Source organism: Pleurodeles waltl, chromosome 1_1, assembly GCF_031143425.1.
Source record: "Pleurodeles waltl isolate 20211129_DDA chromosome 1_1, aPleWal1.hap1.20221129, whole genome shotgun sequence".
Taxonomy (NCBI): Eukaryota; Metazoa; Chordata; class Amphibia; order Caudata; family Salamandridae; genus Pleurodeles; species Pleurodeles waltl.
Genome location: NC_090436.1, coordinates 397,049,076 through 397,071,099, shown reverse-complemented (window position 1 = coordinate 397,071,099; position 22,024 = coordinate 397,049,076). Strand labels below are relative to the sequence as shown.

The 22,024-nt window shown below is 42.3% G+C and overlaps 1 protein-coding gene across 2 annotated transcripts in view; it reads right to left on the bottom strand.

Annotated features, from left to right (window-relative positions):
- WDR41 (WD repeat domain 41) overlaps positions 1–22,024 on the bottom strand; it is a 404,073-nt gene that overhangs the window by 320,025 nt on the left and 62,024 nt on the right. For both annotated transcript variants that reach the window (XM_069223450.1, XM_069223458.1), the window contains exon 2: positions 6,940–7,055. In XM_069223450.1, coding sequence (XP_069079551.1) covers positions 6,940–7,055 — 116 coding nt within the window. The remainder of the gene's footprint in view (positions 1–6,939; positions 7,056–22,024) is intronic.

The following is a 22,024-nucleotide window of genomic DNA, read 5'->3' as shown; positions in this document are numbered from 1 at the left end:
AAGACCTCTTTTTCTGTCCTGTAAAAATGAAACGGCTTATGAGGATTCTAAATGAGGCATACATGAGGGGCAGGTAAGGATCCCGTAACTCCTTTATTCTGCACCTAATCCCATTCAACTGTCAATACTTCAAATCAAATTATTATTCTGTGTGCCGGTAGTGATACCACTAAGCCAGCTCCCAGACACCCTTTTCTATGACCGGTAGGTTCTCTCCACTTTTTGAAAAAGCTTTTAAACGTGAAATAACCTCATAATCATAATATTTCAAATCAAGCCACATCTTCAGAACCTTGGAAAACTCTGGAGTAACCTACAGGGAGAGTTCAGATGTGTGACTCTGGCCAGGTTCCACTGAAGGTGGTCATCGAGATGCATACCACTGCTCAGCTTCATACAAATATATGATTAAAATGTAATGATTTTAGATAATGTGTGGTGTCAGGAAAGCTGTCCTGTAAACCTGTACCATCTAAATAAAACATTGACAAAGCCAATAGATCTGTTGTTGGCTGCCAGCCCTTTGGCTTTGTCAGTGCTTGTTCTGTTTTGTCACAGTTTTTTACAAAATGTTTTAGGAGAAGTTGCTGGCATAAAAGTGAAAATATTTTTGGCCATATTGTCATAGTAATCACTGGCAGTAAATGGAACTACCTTGTGCATGGTGATAGTGTCATCCTTCATATACACGTTTTGATTTATTCCTTATTCATTGGCTTGGAATCCTTAAAAAACTGTATTAATTGAACCGCGGCCTAACCACCTAATTTTTGACTTTTCTGCTTCAATCATGAGGAGGAGAGGCTGCAAGACCCGTCTATGCAGGACTTGTGCAACGGATGGCAGTCAGTTTGCACTCTGTCCAAGCAGGGACCCTCAATCTAGTCAGGGTAGGGAGATACACACGTAGGATAAGCCCTGCCCACCCCCTTGGTAGCTTGGCACAAGCAGTCAGGCGTAGCTAAGAGGCAATATGTAAAGTATTTGTACACACACAGTAACAGTGAAACAAAAACACAAAAAGGACTCCACACCACTTTAGAAAAATAGCCAATATTTATCAAAATCAAACAAGACCAAAAGGACAAAAATCCAACATACACACGCAAAGATATGAAGTTTTAAAGTAAAAAGAGTCTTTGTCCATGGAAAACAATGGATGCGTTGTTTTAGCACAAAGTACCTGGTATGCGTCAAAAATAAAGCTGCATGGGCTGGCGTGTGTCGGAAAAGCAAGCAATGTGTCGATTTCTTTACTCGCAAGTTAGGCCGTGCATCGATTCTTTCTCCACCGGGCAAGCAATGCATCTATTCTTTCCTCTTAGGGAAGAGATGCTTCGATTTCCGGACAAGCAGCCTGGGGTCAGTGCTGTGATGTTGCAAGTTTCGATGCCTAGGGACTATGTGTGGAAAATCCAGACACACAGCAGTGATGAATCTGCGCTGAGCTGGCGATGCGTTGATTTTACCGGTGATGCAACGATTTTTCAGCCACGGTGCAAGGCTGCCTCGATTTTTCTTCTGCTCGGCTACAGTGCGTGGATTTTCTCCTTGGGTTCACCAGCCTCTCCTTTTTAGGGCCCAGGGACTGGATGCGGCACCACTTGGCAGGGTAGGGGTCTCGGCAAGAGAGCCCAAGTGCTGGCAGATGAAGTCTTTGATGGCCCTGAGACTTTAGAACAGGGGGCAAGCTCAGTCCAAGCCCTTGGAGAATCTTCACAAGCAGGATACACAGCAACGTCCAGTCTTTGTTCCCTTTAAGGCAGGAGCAGCAACTGAAGGCCAACCCAGCAAAGCACACACAGCAAAGGGGCAGTACTCCTCCTCCAGCTCTTCAACTCTTCTCCTTGGCAGAGGTTTCTCTTGATCTACAAGTACTCTAAAAGTATGGGGTTTTGGTTCCACTACTTATACTCATTTCTGTCTTTGAAGTAGGCAAACTTCTAAAAGTCTATGTTGTTCACAAGATCCTGCCTTGCCCAGGCCTGGCCCCAGACACACACCATGGGGTTTGAGACTGCACTGTGTGAGTACAGGCACAGCCCTTTCAGGTGTGCTAGCTCTTTCCACTCTAGCACAAGTGACTCATCAGCTCCATTTGTATCACTGTCTAGAGGGAATTCTCAAACATCCCAGCTGTCAGTCTGACCCAGAAGTGGATTCCACAGGCAGGCAGAGGCACAGAATGGTTAAGCAACAAAATGCCACTTTCTAAAAAGTGGTATTTTCAAACCGACAATCTAAAAAAACAACTTTACCAAACATGTATTTTTAAATTGTGAGTTCGGAGACCCTAAACTCCAGATCTCTATCTGCTCCCAATGGGAACCTGCACTTTAAAGACATTAAAGGCAGTCCCCATGTTAACCTCTAGGAGAGATAGGCCTTGCAATAGTGAAAACCAAATTGGATAGTATTTTACTTTCAGGACATGTAAAGCTCATCAGTACATGTCCTATCTTTAAGAGATACTGCACCCTGCCCATGGGGCTACCAAGGGCCTAACTTAGGGGTGACATATGTAGTAAAAGGGAAGGTTTAGGCCTGGCAAGTGGTCACACATGCCAGGTCGAATTGACAGTGAAAAACTGCACAGACAGACACTGCAGTGGCAGGTCTGAGACATGTTTACAGTGCTACTCATGTGGGTGGCACAATCAGTGCTGCGGCCCCACTAACAGCATTTGATTTACAAGCCCTGGGCAACTCTAGTACACTTTACTAGGGACTAGTAAATCAAATATGCCAATCATGGATAAACCAATCACCAATACAATTTAGACAGAGAACATATGCACTTTAGCACTGGTTAGCAGTGGTAAAGTGTCCAGAGTCCTAAAGCCAACAGAAACTGGTCAGAAAATATAGAAGGAAGGAGGTAAAACGTTTGTGGATGACCCTGCAAAAAGGGTCAGGTCCAACAGCAAGACAATCAGAAAATATTTTTAACAGCTCAAGGATGTACTTGATCATTCCTTGTAGTTACTTAGTTTATAATGACTGAACAGCAAAGAGAATATATATGCAGGTCACAAAGTTGAAATAATAAAAGCATGTTGAGGGAAAATTCATGAAGTGATTAAACATTTACCAACCAAGGTTCTCAAGCATCAGCTGCTCTTATTAATTGCTCAATAAGGCAAACGATTAGTCAATTTATCATCAGTTTACTTAATAAGTTACATGTTGGGATGTAAAACAGATCTTAAAATAAGTTTTTACACACAGGGAGTATGAAGGTTTCCAGCTCGATGCGCCTTTTGTAGTTTGTGTGACTATAAAGGCCATCGTCCCTCTAGGGTGGCTTTGCATCTTTTATTCAGGTATGACTGACCTGCAGCCATTGGGTTTTCCTTGTGCAATCCTAGAATCCAGGGTAGAGTAGCCAGCAAGGACAGGTAGGGATCCACGGCCCTGACCTGTTAGGGCTTGAAAAGGGGCAGACACATGTTGGTCTTAGAATAGGTGGCTTGAGTCATAATTCTCATACAGCCATCATTTTTCTGTTTTTAATATTACATGTGGTCCCCAAAAATAAAGGTGAAATGCCAAGGCACTACACAGTATAAAAAGTAGTTTAACTGGATCCCAGTGTTATCCAGTAGGTGTTTTATCTAAGAACTCCCTCTTGCTCTGAATTTACCTGGACGTTGAGAACGCTCAGGTAGCATTGTCCTATCAGGGTGGGGAGAAGGAGCTGATGATGAAGCATGACACTATTAGGTGTGGGAGGCATCCTCTTCCATAAAATAATGACCCCCTAGGAAAGAGGAAAGTAACTTTCTGTAGCTCACCTCAGTGGAGGTAGTCCCGGTATACACGTAAAAAGGAGAACTGGAATAGGCTCTCTCCAACTCTTTCATTCACATTTGGTTGTGTTTTTTATGAGGTCTTAGGGGATATGTGACTGTTTTCCTTCTACTCTGAATCTGTGGTTAGAATTCATTACGAGCGGCCTGTGAAATTCCAGTATGTGTGGTACTTCACATACCAAATACTTTGCATCATACACCAATCAAAAAATGAAAAGGCACCAAAATCTGGATGTTATGCCCCATTTGATGTGGTGAGCTCATAATAGGCAATAATTATCGCAGATCTGGGGTGTGGAAATCGTACAGCCTGATGCCCAGGACATATTGTTTGGGGTCAGGGACAACAATTTTTCATGTTTCTTTTGTCTTTGGGATAAGTAGGTCGAACCCTCTGCAGCACAAACCCTTTTGCTACCAGTTTGCAGTACCACATGATGGATTAAGGAAGGGCAATGTCTACAGTAAAAGTAACATTTGTGTCCATATGTTAACGCTGTTAGAACTTGCATTTATGAGCCATTAATGAAAAGGCTTTGTTATTAGGGTGAATGCACGCTAAGGAAATGTAGTAAGCTCAGACAGCACTACTGATAGTAGTTCCAGTGCAAAAATGAGTACACACATTTGCAAAGTTGAACAATATGATGCTACGTATAATGCTCACAGAATGCTCTCTGATTCGATGAAAATATTTGCAGAAGCTTGAAAGAAATATTGAGTATTCTTTGATTTCAATATCAAAACGTTCATTTAAAAAATGCAATGAGGGAAAAAAAACTTTTTGCTAAGCTGCTGTGAAATGTTAGGTACCATTTATTTGAAGCATCACTTAGTGAAATGTATTGATGAATGCTGGTATTTCTAAAAAATATATTCATAATGGAAAAATCAGTGTAACCAATTTCAACAAGGTTATGGTAAACATAAAAATAAACAAGCATTGTCAAAGTCAGTAGGTTTGACATTGGTGGTCAACCTTTTGGTTTTGTCAATACGTGTCTTGTTTTAACATGATTTTTGTAAAACTTTATTGTTGTTGGAGCTGCCGGGCCCTCCCTATTATCACAAACATTGGCAAAAGCAAAAATATTTTTGGTCTCAAACAGCAGACATTGCCACATTAGTTCCTGGCACTGAATAAAACTACCTTGTGTGCCAAAATGCTCCCTGTGAAAGAGCACAATGCTGTCACTCATAGTGAAGCCAGCCAATAGACAGAGAGAGAGAGAGACACACACAGGATTGTAATAAAAACAAAAGGTCTTGGTTAATACCATACCTAATTAGGGGCTCAGTTCTTAAAGGAAGTCACAAAAAGTGCACCAATAGTATATGTATTTTCATTAGTGTAGATTTACAACTCATGAATTACCATGAATTTATAGAAGTAGGCCCAGAAATGGTATTTCTAGAAAATATTTTTAACTACATTTTAGCTCAAGCAAATATGTACGCCTAGAAAATCTGTTGAGCATTTACAAGTTCACTTTCCCTCCAATTACTTCCCACCCTCCCCACCCCAACTGTCAGGAAAAAATGTCCAGGCTTTCTCCGTATGGAAAACAATAAACATGCAAGTTTGTAGGTTTGAACAGACTCAACTGGGTAATCCAAACCTTGAACTATTGATTACTGCTACCTACAGCCTCAGTATGTACATCTGTGGAAAGTTGGTAAAATAAGGGATTTGCTTGTATTCAAACCTTTCTATTGTATGAACCCTGGCCTAATCAAAGAGGCTATTATCAGAGCCCTTGTTAAATGAGATTGCTGTCATGGTTTGGCGCTGCACTACATGGCTTTAAGGGACAAATAGATTTTGTTACAGTTCAAGCAGATTTACACAGCAATCTGTCCCACAGGCAAGTAGATATTTTATTAAAGTCCACACACCCCAGATGTTAATTTCGGACACACAGGCTACTGGATTTTAACAGATCGCAAATTGTTTAATTATCAAAAAACAGTGGGTTGCTTAATTTGCATATGGCTGAGTCTAACCGGAGGTGGCATGGTGGGCAAAAGAACAATGGGTTAGAATGCTACTCAAAGCAATTACCAGTGGTTAGACATATTACAAGCATCCTCGTATCACCTCTTGTGTATTTTATATTGTGAGTTTAGCCAGTGGTCTTGGTTTTATTGCTGTATAGTGCTACTGTAAACCGTTTTACCTGATTACCAGTTTTACATGAGGTTACTAGGATAACCACCGTCCTCCAGGCAATTATCATCACTGTTTCCAATATTGGACATTTGTATGATCACAGAAGGCATTCTGGACGTTATGGCCTTTTTTTTTGCTTCCAATGAACTAATAAGACTAAGCTAAACAAAATCATGGATTTCTGGGTTAACAAGTCAGGACTGGAAACAATGTACGTTATGACCTAGAATAAGATGGTCAACCTTAGAGATTACTGTTATGGCAGGATTACCAGTTTCATTGTTTGATTACTGTGATCCAAGTGTGCATTTTTTTTGCCTACTTTCTATTGTCTGATTCCTATTTACACAGTAAATGTATTTGACATATTACAGGATATTATTAAATGAATCCTGTAACACACAGCCCTGGCTGGACATTAATACTTTATTGTGACTATAATAAATGTGTTGACTGCACCAAGATTCGCTCAACAACACTTGCATTGAGTAAAGTCTGGACTGCTTGTCCATGTCAATTCATAGAGTTAAGGAGGATTGCGAGGTCTAGTTTCCACCGTAGATCATTTATATTTTGTACACTGGTTACTATGGATTCGCAGCATCCTCCCTTTTGGATTACTTGGTAATCCCTGCAGCTGCATGCCTCAGACTGATCCACACCTACACCTGGTGTTCCACCTAGGACTTGCTCAACAGTTTCAGTAGGAGGCAGATTCAACAGAATTCAAGATACAGACTTGTAAAGAAAAGGGTAAGAGTACACATGGAAGGTCAGAATGTGCAGGTAGGATTCATGGCACACACTGCAAATGACAGTCTAACAGTTGTGCTAACATACTTCCATTTAATACAAAGTTCTCTTGACGTATCACATAAAATATCAGAATGGCATACAATGATAAGCTACTAGATATTGGAGTGGTAACTAGCACCAAAACCTCTTTAGTATTCTTACCTGTATTCGTCTATTTTCACTAGAAAACGCACTATGTCGTGATGACTTTTCAGCACCAGGAGTTCTGTGTATGGATTTTGGGTTTGCTCTTCTCCAGTGTTAAGTACTGGTGATTTCTACCAAGAGAAAAATTAAATGCAGAGTAAAGTAGAAGCCATTGTGCATACTCACCATATATTGTTGTCATATTTCATGGTTCACTATAGCACTTTGAATTTAAAGGTATGTTCTCAACAATGGAGTTACGTTTTACACTATAAACATCCAACTCCAACAGTATTCAGACCCCGGACAATCATCGACCTAGTCCACTTCAGAAGACACTGAAGAGCCATCCCAAAGTGCAAATAGGTCATCCAATGCCAATTACAGATGTATGACAACAAGGACTAGTTAATATATCACATCATGACAAAAGTGAAGGGTTTTATGGTTTTGGTGACTAGCAGTTAAAAGGCAGTATGGTAGAGATCCTTGAAATGTCCAAACATATCCAACACTAAAAGAATATATGAAACGAGGATGCACATCATAGGTTGGACCTCAAACTTTGATATGAAGATCAAGGCATAAAGCTTGTGATTTATGACTGAAATGGGGCGTTGGAGGTAAGTGTGTGGCTTGTGGTGTCTCGGCCAATTGCCTTTGGTTGAGGGTTAGAGGATAGTCAATTGGAATGAGCGGAAAGTGTGGGGAAAGTTGGCAAAATAGGACCTCTAATTGGGTGTTGAAGGTAGCTGCAAGGTCTAAAAACTCCAAAACATATGCACTCTGATTTAGCAAGTCTCATAGTAAATTGATCAGAGAAAAACTGGACAAATATTGAAAGAATAACAAATACCTCTATTCTACCAAACATATGCCCTGATGGAAGCAAGTTAAGTGTCCTCGCCACAAATCTGCACAGCCTCTTAAAATGTTTAGGTTTTCTCTTCCTGAAATAACATTATTGCCTATTGAAAACACAAGTTGAAATATTTGAAAAAGAGGTTGGTAAGGGGAATTCTCCCTAAGGGTAAGACTCGTGAGAAACAGACCAAGTAGCATGATGCATGTTGACCAGACTGAATGACTGAGAAATAAACACCGAATTTCAGCCTGTGATCTAGTGGCATTAGTTTTCTGTTACATTTAGAACGTGATATTTAAATGTAATGGTCTTGTTGAACTTAAAATGTAAATAAAGTTGATAAAAAAAATCTGAGAGGGAAATGTGCATCTGAAAAGGGGCAGGAAAAAAATCCGCTTATTTCTATAAAATACAGCAACGGTCTCTGAAATCCAAGTCTTTGACTTGCAGACAGATGCTAGAGAGGAACGCTAGGACAGTGGGCTTTAGCAGTCTCTCTATTAAGAGTTATACAATTAATAAAATGTGTCTGTATATGTGGCCCTTTCTATGTGCTACTGTTTAACCAGCTTGATTCAATGTGTTTTAAATTTGTGTTATGGTCCACAACAAATAGCAAAACTCAAACACCACATTTAAAAAAAACGAATTATACCTATTGCGCCTTGGCATCCTATCTCTACTTTTGTCAAAAGTCCTAACTCACCCAATCAACTCCATCACTGCTCTCAACTAAGCTATATCTCTCCCAATCTTTTTTAATAGACTTTAACGTGGTCCAGGATCAAAATACCTCCAGTGTACGAACTTTTTAGCTCCCTGGCCCGACATATATTTCAGCATTTTTTGCCATATGTCTACCTAGAGCGAGAGAGAGAGAAAGAGCGAGAGACCACTTAAAAAAGAGTTCTCCAGGTTAAGCTGCTTGGCAATGATTATACATCAGAGGCCATATGATAAATAGTGCAATGAGCGTTTGCGACCGTTTTTTGAGCCCAGAGCAGCTCGCAGTGGAGTGGGGCAGAGCGCCCTATGTCTAATTCGGCTGGTCAGAGGTAAATGGTTTCTTAAAGGTGGCAAGAACCTAGTAGCTGCTATCCTATCCTGCAGGAATAATGCCCGACACCTATTTGTGAATAGTGTAATCTCACACTTTCCTGCCAGTTGAAATATTTTTTACGCTAGTGAAAATAACATTTGTGCAACTGCAAGATAATTACTGATTCCACTAGTCAGAGGCCCCTGTCATTGGCTGAAATACATTCTTTGTGGTAAAGAACGGATATGATAAGAGATGGAAGCCTTTTCTAAAGCCAATACAATCTGTAAAAACACTACGACTAACAGCACCAGAGATGCAGTGCGTTTATTTTATTTATATGATCAACAAAAGTAGAAAGGGCATTTCGGAACGAAATGCGGTACATAGCAACATGAGTCACAGGGCATAGTTACATTACAAGATGTTACATAAAACATTTTGAGGGGTATGACGTATGGACACAGCGAGGGAACAGGAGGCTGAAAAATGGGATTGTGATGAAGGATGTGATGATCGTTTCTTCTAGAATGAAATGAGAGTTTCTACAGCAATGTCAAAATTGGCGAGAGTGAGGATGGAGAGAAGTCAGTGTGGAGTGACCTCTAGTGAAGATGTCCAAGCAACTTGAAAGACTGATACTTTGACATTGCGCAAGAAGGTTTGGCAGTGGCTAGAAGATTATATAATTTGCCAAGTGAAGGTTGCAGGAAGGTAAATTCCTGACAAGGATTCACCTAAATTGTTAGGGAATTGTTCTGTATAACAAGTAGCAGGTGTTTTTGGCACACAGACATGAGGGCAGATTTCAGAAAGTTCAGTAGTTAGAATCAAGCCATTGATTTATTTTGATCTGTCAGAATTTTTGCAGCTGCTTGCTATTTCTGGACGTGGAAAGCAAAGAGGGAAGGCAAGCGCTAAGTCCAAACCTGCTCTTCTCACGCTGGACTTTAGTTCCTTGTGGGCCATGTGCACAGGATATTTTGTAAGGGAAGCTACTCTGAGCAGGTCGTTGCTGTTGCTCCAGTCTATCTGGCTACGGTCTTCGAGTGCCTGATTGTTGAGATCTTTAAGCTGGCTGGTAACGCAGCCCGGGACATGAAGAAGATCCTCATCATCCCCTGGCACCTGCAGTTCGCTATCCACACTCACTGGGAGCTCAACAAGCTGTTGGGCAGAGTCATTATCTCTCAGGGAGGAGTTCTGCCTCACATCCAGGCCGTGCTGCTGCTCAAGAAAACTGAGAGGTGCAAGGCAGTGTGCAAAGGCAGCAAGGTAAAGCACCACCGCCAGATGAAGCACCATAGATCCAGCTGTCATGAAGGACTCCAGATGCATCGTAAGGTTTACAGTACATCACGTTATCTAACTGATGGTGTCAGAATGTGCATGCCGGGGAGGTCTTTAATGTATATTACAAGTAGCTGCAGGCTTACAAGCAAAATAGATCATTTCAGTTTCAGATTAGTTCAGCAAAAAAGAGCCATCCAGAATGGCAGTAGGATACTTTAGTTCAAAGGGCAGCAGTAAAAATTGGAAAAGACAGATGATTTGAGCATTATCTGCATGTAGGTGATAAAAGAAACCACACGAGGAATGCTGTCCTGAGATGTAACATAGAGAGAGAAACTAGCAAGGGAGCTGGGAGTAACAGTGATGTGCACCGTGGCACAGAGAATGTTCAATCTGAAATACTGAAAGAGATCCACCAACCAGCTAAAGCTGTGCCAGTTAATGAAGAGACAGCAGGGTGAGCAAAGGTAATGAAATTAGCAATACGAGAGGAGGTGGGTTCGGCGGAGGGGAGGATTTAGAGATTTGACTATGTGGCATCAAATGGGTTTTGAGAGGTGAGACACAAGGTCAAACAGTCGAAGACAAGCATTTCCAGGGCTTTGGAGAAGAAAAGATATTGCAGGATGGGGTAATGGATGGATGGGATTCACTTGTTTTTAGTACAGTAACAACAGCTGACTTAATTCACAGAGGGTAGTAATCGGAGTACAGGAAGCAGAACTGTGGATGAAAGAGCTAAGGATAAACAGTCATCAAACATTAATCCTCAAAGACAAAATGAGGATCTTGAGTGGAGTACCCTCAAACAATTACAGATCTCAAATTCAAAAGAACAGCACCCTAATGCTAGGACATCTGGTTTAGGTAAATTCAAATCCCAAAGGTCGCCAAGCAGAACGATCAAAGAGGCTGAAACCCCACAACTTGGCCAATCTGACAGTATCAGCTGAAGTAACACTAAAATATTAGGAGAAAGAGCATACTTAACTCCACCAACGCACCCAGAAATCCTAACCAGCGAGACAAATTCAACAGCCCACACACAATACGGTCACTAAACCAGACCTTCACCCAGTAGAGGAACCCGCCATAGCTAAATGTTGAGCCAATAGTCATACATCACCCGAATTCCACTCAAAGTAATCATGCATAGTCAACCGGGTACCTCCTCCTGCCAAGCAACTTGCTCTTAAAAATCAGAAGGATGTGCAAGGAGTTTGCTGCCAAAGACACACATAAACCCCCCCCCCCCAAAAAAAAACATGAAACTCTAATACCATCTTTATTCATAGTTATATTTGTTTTCTATCAAGGTCCTGGCTGATGAGAACATTTGTACAGTTTTTTTTGGGTGCAGTGTAATACATGCAGTGGTCAACATGGGTAGGATCGGAGGGGCATGATGTGCCCCCACTTTATCAATTTATGAAGTCTTACTTACTACTTCTTTTTAAAAGACAACCGTCCCGGTATGGTAAACTCTAATCGTGCAAATGCGTCAGTAAGTTTTATCAGGGAGTCTCCTTTACTGTGAGACTGAGGGAGTGACAGGCAGCTTAACAATAAGCAAGCCTCCCTGACAGGGTGCCTCCTTGCCTAAAGAAATGCAGATGCGCACAACTGGTTAATCTGCAAATGTAAAGAGGGACTGGGAGCAGGTAATCCTTTTCGATTGGTAGTGCAAGGGAGATACCAGCTGAGCAGTGCAGTGTGTGCTTTTCAGGGCAGTTGAAAAATACATCCTCACCTGCAGTCTGTGTATTACTAAAACCTATATTTTGGATGCATCATTTTATCTGAAACCTTTCTGCACATTTGGTAGCAATCTGTCTTATAATCCATGTAATGAAAGTTTAACATAATGACTTACATTTTGTCAGAGCTTCCTGTCACAGGCCGGGCCCTCATAGCACTAACAACACACAAGCCACAATTCTCCATTGCACCAACCAAGATTTCATTCTTTGGCTTTCTGGTTACACACAGAACTCTCAGTGCATTAATGAATAGAGGTTTCATAATATACACTAGTGCACATGCCACTGATGAACAACTCTTCCGCGAGTTATTATTTATGTAACTACCTGAAGGAGAATATATATATATTTTTTTTTAGCAACACCTTTGACCCCATCCCCACACTCATTGACCCCGCCCCCACTGCATGCAGCATCACAGTTCCCATACTTTTTTTTAATGCCCTTGGCCCGCTACATATATGTAATCCAGCGACATGGTAAACTGGTCACTGGATTGAATATACACACCTATGATCTGCATGGTAAACAAGGTCTCTTTCAGTTTATTATTATTATTATTATTATTTTTTTACAAACTAGAATATTCACAAAGATTCTTGGGGTTGTAAAAGTCCATTAATAGCCTCAGTTTGACATTAGTCAAGTCTATAAGTTCAAAGAGGTTCAGACATGTTCTGCCTATTCTTGTTTGTGTCCACACTCTCCAACTTCCCTGTGGGTAATACCCCTGTCTGTCCCCTTTTGTGATAAAATCTGTACTCTAGCAGGGCTATTACACCAAAATATTTAGCATCTTAGTATTGTGAGACATCCGAGGTTCAGGTTACCTGCAAACCTAACACTGAATCAGGAGACAAGGCTGCATTATTTAAACTGCATGTTCAGGTCCTAGTGATCGAGATCTACGTATTGCAAAGTACCATTTTTGATGGAAGAATGGCAATCCATTGCAGTATTAAAATAATAACAAATAGTACAGTATCCATTATCAACTATGTATTGCAGATGGTATATATTGTGTAGCATGGATTCCTAGATTTTGTAATGCAATTTCGTTTGGGATATTTTGTTGCCTTTGTTGATTTTTTTTGTTTTATTGTTTAGCTTCTATTTTTACTGAGCACCCATCTATATAACTGCCACCTAATTAAATTGCTGCCATTTTATGTTAAAAATAAAAACTCTGGTTGGAAAGTTAATTGTTATTGCATCTGTGATACAAGTGCTATGCTGTATCTCCTCATCCATCTTGCCACCTCCTTTAAAGCAGTCCTTTACTGCCAAACCAAGTTACCTGCAAATTAATTTAAACCTTACATCATAGATTAAGTACCTAATGTGCGAGGAGCACTTTCAATCTTTCTTTTCTTTATCCCCCTTCATCCATCTGCACATGAAGTGACACCACTAAATTTCCTGTCACCCTTCTGCACAGGAAACAACATCATAGGCATCCTGCCAAAACTGTCTTTAAAAGGAGAAGCAAAGCAAGAGGACTTAATGTTCTATTATCCATCTGCACAGGAAGTGACACCACTGCATTTCTCATCATCATTTATCTGCACATGAAATTACATCACTTCCTGCCTTCTTCCTACCTCAATTAGCTCTTCAGGACATCCCATTGCCTTGACTTTTTACAAGACAAGAGTATTGCCTGCTGGGGCCACAACTCCTGTTCCACTAAAACTTACAAGGCAAGAAGAAAATTAAGTGCAACGTCATGCACCCCAGACGGCCAATCCTCACAGTTACACCCAGATGTAGGCAACCCGGACAATTACACAGCATTCAAAAAGCACACAGACCCAATTTTGTACACATACCACCAACTACCACGCACTATCAAACTACAAAACACATACTCCAACTCATGCTCGTTAGCGTTCACGCCGCAGTACTCCCAACACCAACCATTCTAGACCTCATCATCTATCACAAGCTGGATGCACTCTTCAGAAACATGATTCACATCCACATCTTTGCACATCCTAGATGGTATTCTTCCCAGAGGCCACAACACTCATTGTGTGGATCACGCACATAAGAAGGGATAAAGCCTCAGTGGTATCCATAAGTCTTCCTGATCCTACACCCAAGGCAACCAAGGAACACTCAACTCCATGGAACTGCTGACATGTCATTTCCCACTTTCTGCAACTCAGACAGCTGCCTTCCATCTCATCTACATTGATCCAGGGCAGAATAAGGTCTTCATTGATGAATTATCAGATCTCCTCATCCATCTCACAGGCCCACTCCACCCTCTTGGGTGACTTCAACCTCTCAGGCAACACAAGCTCAAAATAAATTAAGAGAAATCCAATTTAACCTCATGACTACGCTCAATGTGGTACAGCATTTAACAAAATCAACACACTATAAAGGCCACATTCTTGACCTTGTCTTCTCAACATCACCAACAGTCCGATGAAAGCCACACATACCCCTGGAAAGGACAGACCACTATGCCATTCCTATCTCCATGCTCAGCCTCTAACCAACAAATAAAGGTCAACACAAAAAAAGGAGACAAAACCGTCAGATCTTTCAAAGACTTCTCCACAGACAATCTGATGCTTGAACTCCTCTTGCACCCTACCAACTTCACTTCCGAAGCCAACACCCTTCTAAACAACTTCAACATTTATTTGGAAAGCTATGTGAACATCCACATCCCAATTACAATATGCAAACATAAGCCAAATCCTACAGGACCCTGCTACTCTAAATATGTCTTACCATCATCCTTCTTCAAAGCTCTCTCTAGGGACACTCTCTTACCACTGTCAATGCATTCCACACTCCTAAAGGAACCGACTCCAGCAATATTTCCAACTATCGGCTCATCACTCACCTACCATTTATCAGAATATCATTGAGAAAGCAATCTATGTTCAACTCCAAGATCACATCAGTGCTAACCATCTCCTGCATGACTACCAGTCTGGCTTCAGATCATGCTGCAACACGGAGACCACAACCTCACAAATCATAGACAGTGCCTTCTTAACCACAAATGAAGATTACCTCTGCCTACTGATATAGCAGGACCTCTCAATGGCTGCAACTCAGTCGACCATCCCACACTCTAATGCACCCACCCTGGAGTTTCAAATGGGATTCACCTTCACTGCTCCCCTAGTTTGTTCACATAAACACCTCCAGGTCACAAAAGATCCTTATTACCTATGGAGCCCCCCAGGATTCCATACTGTTTCCTGTCATTGTAAAAATTTACCTGGAGCTATTTGGTGTTCTACTCACAGATAGCATCAAGATTCACAAACATGCTGATGATTCACATGAAAGTCTCCTCTGCTTCAGACATCCAATGCCTCAAACACTACTTGCACTCATCCAGACCTGGACATCCAGTGCCCACCTGAAGATCAACTCAGCCAAGACAGAATTCCTGCCAAGAACAACAACAAAAATACTGTACAATCCCTGCTCACTGTGAGAAGGTAGCCTCTTTCTAGCCTTGTTACCCCCACTTTTGGCCTGTTTGTGAGTGTATGTCAGGGTGTTTGTCACTGTTTTCACTGTCTCACTGGGATCCTGATAGCCAGGCCTCAGTGCTCATAGTGAAAACACTATGTTTTCAGTATGTTTGTTATGTGTCACTGGGATCCTGCTGGTCAGGACCCCAGTGCTCATAGGTTTGTGGCCTATATGTATGTGTCACTGGGACCCTGTCACACAGGGCCCCAGTGCTCATAGGTGTGCATGTATATGTTCCCTGTGTGGTGCCTAACTGTCTCACTGAGGCTCTGCTAACCAGAACCTCAGTGGTTATGCTCTCTCATTACTTTCAAATTGTCACTGACAGGCTAGTGACCATTTTTACCAATTTACATTGGCTTACTGGAACACCCTTATAATTCCCTAGTATATGGTACTGAGGTACCCAGGGTATTGGGGTTCCAGGATATCCCTATGGGCTGCAGCATTTCTTTTGCCACCCATAGGGAGCTCTGACAATTCTTACACAGGCCTGCCACTGCAGCCTGAGTGAAATAACGTCCACGTTATTTCACAGCCATTTTACACTGCACTTAAGTAACTTATAAGTCACCTATATGTCTAACCTTTACCTGGTAAAGGTTAGGTGCAAAGTTACTTAGTGTGAGGGCACCCTGGCACTAGCCAAGGTGCCCCCACATTGTTCAGAGCCAATTCCCTGAACTTTGTGAGTGCGGGGACACCATTACACGTGTGCACTACATATAGGTCACTACCTATATGTAGCTTCACCATGGTAACTCCGAATATGGCCATGTAACATGTCTATGATCATGGAATTGCCCCCTCTATGCCATCCTGGCATTGTTGGTACAATTCCATGATCCCAGTGGTCTGTAGCACAGACCCTGGTACTGCCAGACTGCCCTTCCTGGGGTTTCACTGCAGCTGCTGCTGCTGCCAACCCCTCAGACAGGCAGCTGCCCTCCTGGGGTCCAGCCAGGCCTGGCCCAGGATGGCAGAACAAAGAACTTCCTCTGAGAGAGGGTGTGACACCCTCTCCCTTTGGAAAATGGTGTGAAGGCAGAGGAGGAGTAGCCTCCCCCAGCCTCTGGAAATGCTTTGTTGGGCACAGATGTGCCCAATTCTGCATAAGCCAGTCTACACCGGTTCAGGGACCCCTTAGCCCCTGCTCTGGCGCGAAACTGGACAAAGGAAAGGGGAGTGACCACTCCCCTGACCTGCACCTCCCCTGGGAGGTGTCCAGAGCTCCTCCAGTGTGCTCCAGACCTCTGCCATCTTGAAAACAGAGGTGCTGCTGGCACACTGGACTGCTCTGAGTGGCCAGTGCCACCAGGTGACGTCAGAGACTCCTGCTGATAGGCTCCTTCAGGTGTTAGTAGCCTTTCCTCTCTCCTAGGTAGCCAAACCCTCTTTTCTGGCTATTTAGGGTCTCTGACTCTGGGGAAACTTTAGATAACGAATGCATGGGCTCAGCCGAGTTCCTCTGCATCTCCCTCTTCACCTTCTGATAAGGAATCGACCGCTGACCGCGCTGGAAGCCTGCAAACCTGCAACATAGTAGCAAAGACGACTACTGCAACTCTGTAACGCTGATCCTGCCGCCTTCTCGACTGTTTTCCTGCTTGTGCATGCTGTGGGGGTAGTCTGCCTCCTCTCTGCACCAGAAGCTCCGAAGAAATCTCCCGTGGGTCGACGGAATCTTCCCCCTGCAACCGCAGGCACCAAAAAGCTGCATCTCCGGTCCCTTGGGTCTCCTCTCAGCACGACGAGCGAGGTCCCTCGAATCCAGCGACACCGTCCAAGTGACCCCCACAGTCCAGTGACTCTTCAGCCCAAGTTTGGTGGAGGTAAGTCCTTGCCTCACCTCGCTGGGCTGCATTGCTGGGAACCGCGACTTTGCAAGCTTCTCCGGCCCCTGTGCACTTCCGGCGGAAATCCTGTGTGCACAGCCAAGCCTGGGTCCACGGCACTCTAACCTGCATTGCACGACTTTCTAAGTTGGTCTCCGGCGACGTGGGACTCCTTTGTGCAACTTCGGCGAGCACCGTTTCACGCATCCTCGTAGTGCCTGTTTCTGGCACTTCTCCGGGTGCTACCTGCTTCAGTGAGGGCTCTTTGTCTTGCTCGACGTCCCCTCTCTCTGCAGGTCCAATTTGCGACCTTCTGGTCTCTCCTGGGCCCCAGCAGCGTCCAAAAACGCCAAACGCACGATTTGCGTGTAGCAAGGCTTGTTGGCGTCCATCCGGCGGGAAAACACTTCTGCACGACTCTCCAAGGCGTGGGGGATCCATCCTCCAAAGGGGAAGTCTCTAGCCCTTGTCGTTCCTGCAGTATTCACAGTTCTTCAGCCTAGTAAGAGCTTCTTTGCACCAACCGCTGGCATTTCTTGGGCATCTGCCCATCTCCGAGCTGCTTGTGACTTTTGGACTTGGTCCCCTTGTTCCACAGGTACCTTCAGACAGGAATCCATCGTTGTTGCATTGCTGATCTGTGTTTTCCTTGCATTCTCCCTCTAACACGACTATTTTGTCCTTAGGGGAACTTTGGTGCACTTTGCACTCACTTTTCAGGGTCTTGGGGTGGGTTATTTTGCTAACTCTCACTATTTTCTAATAGTCCCAGCGACCCTCTACAAGGTCACATAGGTTTGGGGTCCATTCGTGGTTCGCATTCCACTTCTGGAGTATATGGTTTGTGTTGCCCCTATCCCTATGTTTCCCCATTGCATCCTATTGTAACTATACATTGTTTGCACTGTTTTCTAAGACTATACTGCATATTTTTGCTATTGTGTATATATATCTTGTGTATATTTCCTATCCTCTCACTGAGGGTACACTCTAAGATACTTTGGCATATTGTCATAAAAATAAAGTACCTTTATTTTTAGTATAACTGTGTATTGTGTTTTCTTATGATATTGTGCATATGACACTAAGTGGTACTGTAGTAGCTTCACACGTCTCCTAGTTCAGCCTGAGCTGCTTTGCTAAGCTACCATTATCTATCAGCCTAAGCTGCTAGACACCCTATACACTAATAAGGGATAACTGGGCCTGGTGCAAGGTGCAAGTACCCCTTGGTACTCACTACAAGCCAGTCCAGCCTCCTACACTCACTGACAAGAACCTTGATGGGTTCAACCCCCAACTTTCATCCAATGTTGAGTCGCTTGGATTTTCACAGGAAACTAACCTCACCATCAAGAAACACACTGCCAAAAAAGCACAAATATGGCCTGGTACCAACTCTCTTTTCTAAAGAAAGTAAAACCTTTCACAGACTCCATGGCCTCCAAGACTAAACACTGGCACCCCTTCGGGGCATACTACATGCCGTAGAACATCTTATCCAGGGGCTGAAAAAAAATGATCATATCACCCCTATCCTCATGGAATTCAACTCACTGCCCTTGACAGCCTGCATCATCTTCAAAACCAGCTGCATCATTTGCAAAGCCGTCATGACCAGCATCCCTGCTTATACTGCTGACAAGCTCACCATCTCTAGTGATTCTTTGCACAAACATGACACCATCAGACCTGTAGACTTAAAAGTGTGAAAAAACAAACAAACAAAAAGAAAACAAGACTGCATGTCTTTTCCATATATGCACCCAGGATTTGGAACAACATTCCCATTTTCATTACAACCGCTTCAGGGTTACTGCAATTTAGGAAAGAGTTGAAGAGTCACTTCTTTAAAGAACACTACATCACAGTGCATTAACCACCCACATCCCATGTCCTCTTCTCTTACTCACTGAACTCATTGTTGTCTTTGACCAGCTGGAACAATCTGCTATCTTTTGTCTAGGTGAGCACTACAGTAATAGCATATAGATGCATATGTGCATCCTGCTAAGAGGTCCATATGACCACGTGTCAGAGAAAAAGACTGATCATTCCTCAACCTAGCCCACCTATTACAATCCAGAGGCAAAAGAATCATATTCTTTGGAGTCTTCAACATAAGGGAAGCAGAAAAAACAGGCAACAATATTCCTAGAAATGCAAGATTTCAGGCAACTTCCTGGAGTAAAGACCACTTTCTAGTCTACCACAACATCACTGTGAGAAAGCTGAAAACAAAATATAATTCATGGTTCGAACTAATTTAGATCTCTACAAACAATCTTTACGTGAGCACACTAAAGCAGAAGGAAAAATTACCAAACAATCCCAGTGCAACATTGATGTGGTGCTTAAATAGGGGTATCAATGAAACATGCCAATAGGTACAGCACCCAGGCAAAACCTGAACCAATCTCAAGCACTTTTGCACATTCCTCTATTGAAATATTTCAATGACAGTGAGCGGCCACAAGGCAAAAGACGAAGACAAACATAAAATACAAAAAGTATAAACAGAAAGTGGCAAACTTGAAATACAATGGCTGCAAATTAAAATGAAAAATTGAGAAAGTCAAAGCTGGGGGTTACAAAGATCAATAAGGATTCCAAATTAGACACAGCTCTCATGCTGAGGATCAGAGCAAATAAAACTATAATACAAATATTCGATATATGGACAAGTTAAAGTTCACCCGCAGCTTGCCAATCCAAAGGCCCTCCGGAAAACAGTAGTGAAACTATGTAAACATCTCATAAAATGTTTCAACTTAAAAATCCTAAAGATCACGAAAGAACCTATTACGATTCACCATCTACTCCAGAGGTCTTTCCATTTCTACTCATGTTAAAGCTGCACCCAAAATCAACCCATCATCCTTCACGCCAATGAACTTGAATAAGGTGTTGGACACAGCCAACTGGATAAAAGCATCAGTTCACCAGTTGCACTATATGCATCTAGTGGTATCAAAAATGCTTCTCAGCACTACTACGATACTTCCACTGAGAGCACAAACGTCCTTCCTCTCCACAGAACATACTGTCTATTACCCCCTTGCTCAAAACATGGTCAGCAAACCATACAAACTCACTTAACTTTAGGCCAATCCAAAATATTCCATATTCAAGTAAGATCCAGGAAACACAGGCCATCCACCAAATTCAGAGACACTTTTAAATAATATACTACATTATTAATATGTACACCTGCACAGAGAAAAATAGTCTTGCTAGAAAACAGAGACGATCTATGGGCTGCTCGATTGGGACTGCCTGATGAGAATCCACTGGCAGTCGCAATCAAGAGAATACAACACTAGCAGGATACAACATGGTGCATCGGCAAAAACTGCTTTAACAGCTGTAGAACTGAATGGGAATCTCAAGTGTAGTCCTAATATGAATCAGAGATTTCCTGATATAACAGAACAAAAAGGTCTGATTAGGCACATCAAAGTTGTGCATTAAAAAGATGAAATATGTAGTACCACATAATTTGTCCTATCCCCACTTGTCTTCAGTGGATATCAATGACTCATGGCTCATATTATAGAATATCAACTCCACTTCAAAATGTATGCAGACACTCCACATGCTTGTGGAATGTGGAGTGGAAAATCAAGCAAACACCACTGCTTTTCTGGGGCGCTTAATTTTCTCTCATGGAAGAAATGGTCATATGCCTAAACTGTTCATCATGCCAGAGATATGTTTGGTTGGTGCTCGGCAGCAGGCTCTACTTCCGTTTACTTGAACACACCACCTAGGATGCCCTCATGCACTAGCTAAAACAGTGAAAAGTGAGCACATGCTATGGCCTTCAGCTTCTCAGGAACATTGTTCCTCTATATCTGTTATACCTTCTTGACAATCTATTGAACAACTTCTATTAAGACTCATCCACTCAAGAAAACTACTACATCATCATCAATGGTGTCCTCAATATCAATGATCATCATCAAGCTCCTATTAACATATTATAATATACAATAAGCTGGTCAACTTCCAAACAATGCCATATTAGGATTCAAGCTCTAATTATTTGAAAAAATCCTTGATGTCTGGCTACATCAGTCACAAATGAAGAAATTTTCTCAATCTGTTCACTGAACAGATGAGCCTGGCTGATTGTACATGGGGTCTGAGGCCAGATATACTACCCTTTCATTTGTACAAACAGCGCATCAACTTTTTGCAAATTAAATCAGATTTTGCAAACCGACCTATGTACTAACAGGTCAGCTTGCAAAACAACCATTAAAGTGGGCAGCAATTCAATCTCAATTATCATGAGGTAGGTCCCAAATTGCAACTCACTCCAACTGGATGCTATCACAGGAACGGTGTCTGCAATAGCATTTAAACAAAGTACGTATGAAGTTTGTTTTCCTTAAGGTCTACATTTAAGCAGCAAGGACTTTTTAAAGGCAGTTGTTTTTCATTCACAATGGTGACTCCAGAGACTCCTTCACCTTTGCAACAGGGTTACCACATTATTTGAGAAGTTGTAAACTATCAATGGTGTGCTGCAGAAGTTGCAGTTGAAAAAATGGATGCATAGCATTGTAAATCAGAATATGGAAAGGATGCCCTAAACACACCCCTTTCCAAAATGTGATTCGTTTTGTACTTCTAAAAGCATTTAGCTATCCAGTTACTGAATCGGAAATGGGTTCAGTATTTACGTAAAAGCCACTTAGGGGGTTGCAAACCCGGTCATTCCGTGAATCACCAGCTTTGTGACTGGTAAATTACTTTGTATATCTGTCACTAGTTCATTAGGTGCACAGCCTAGCAG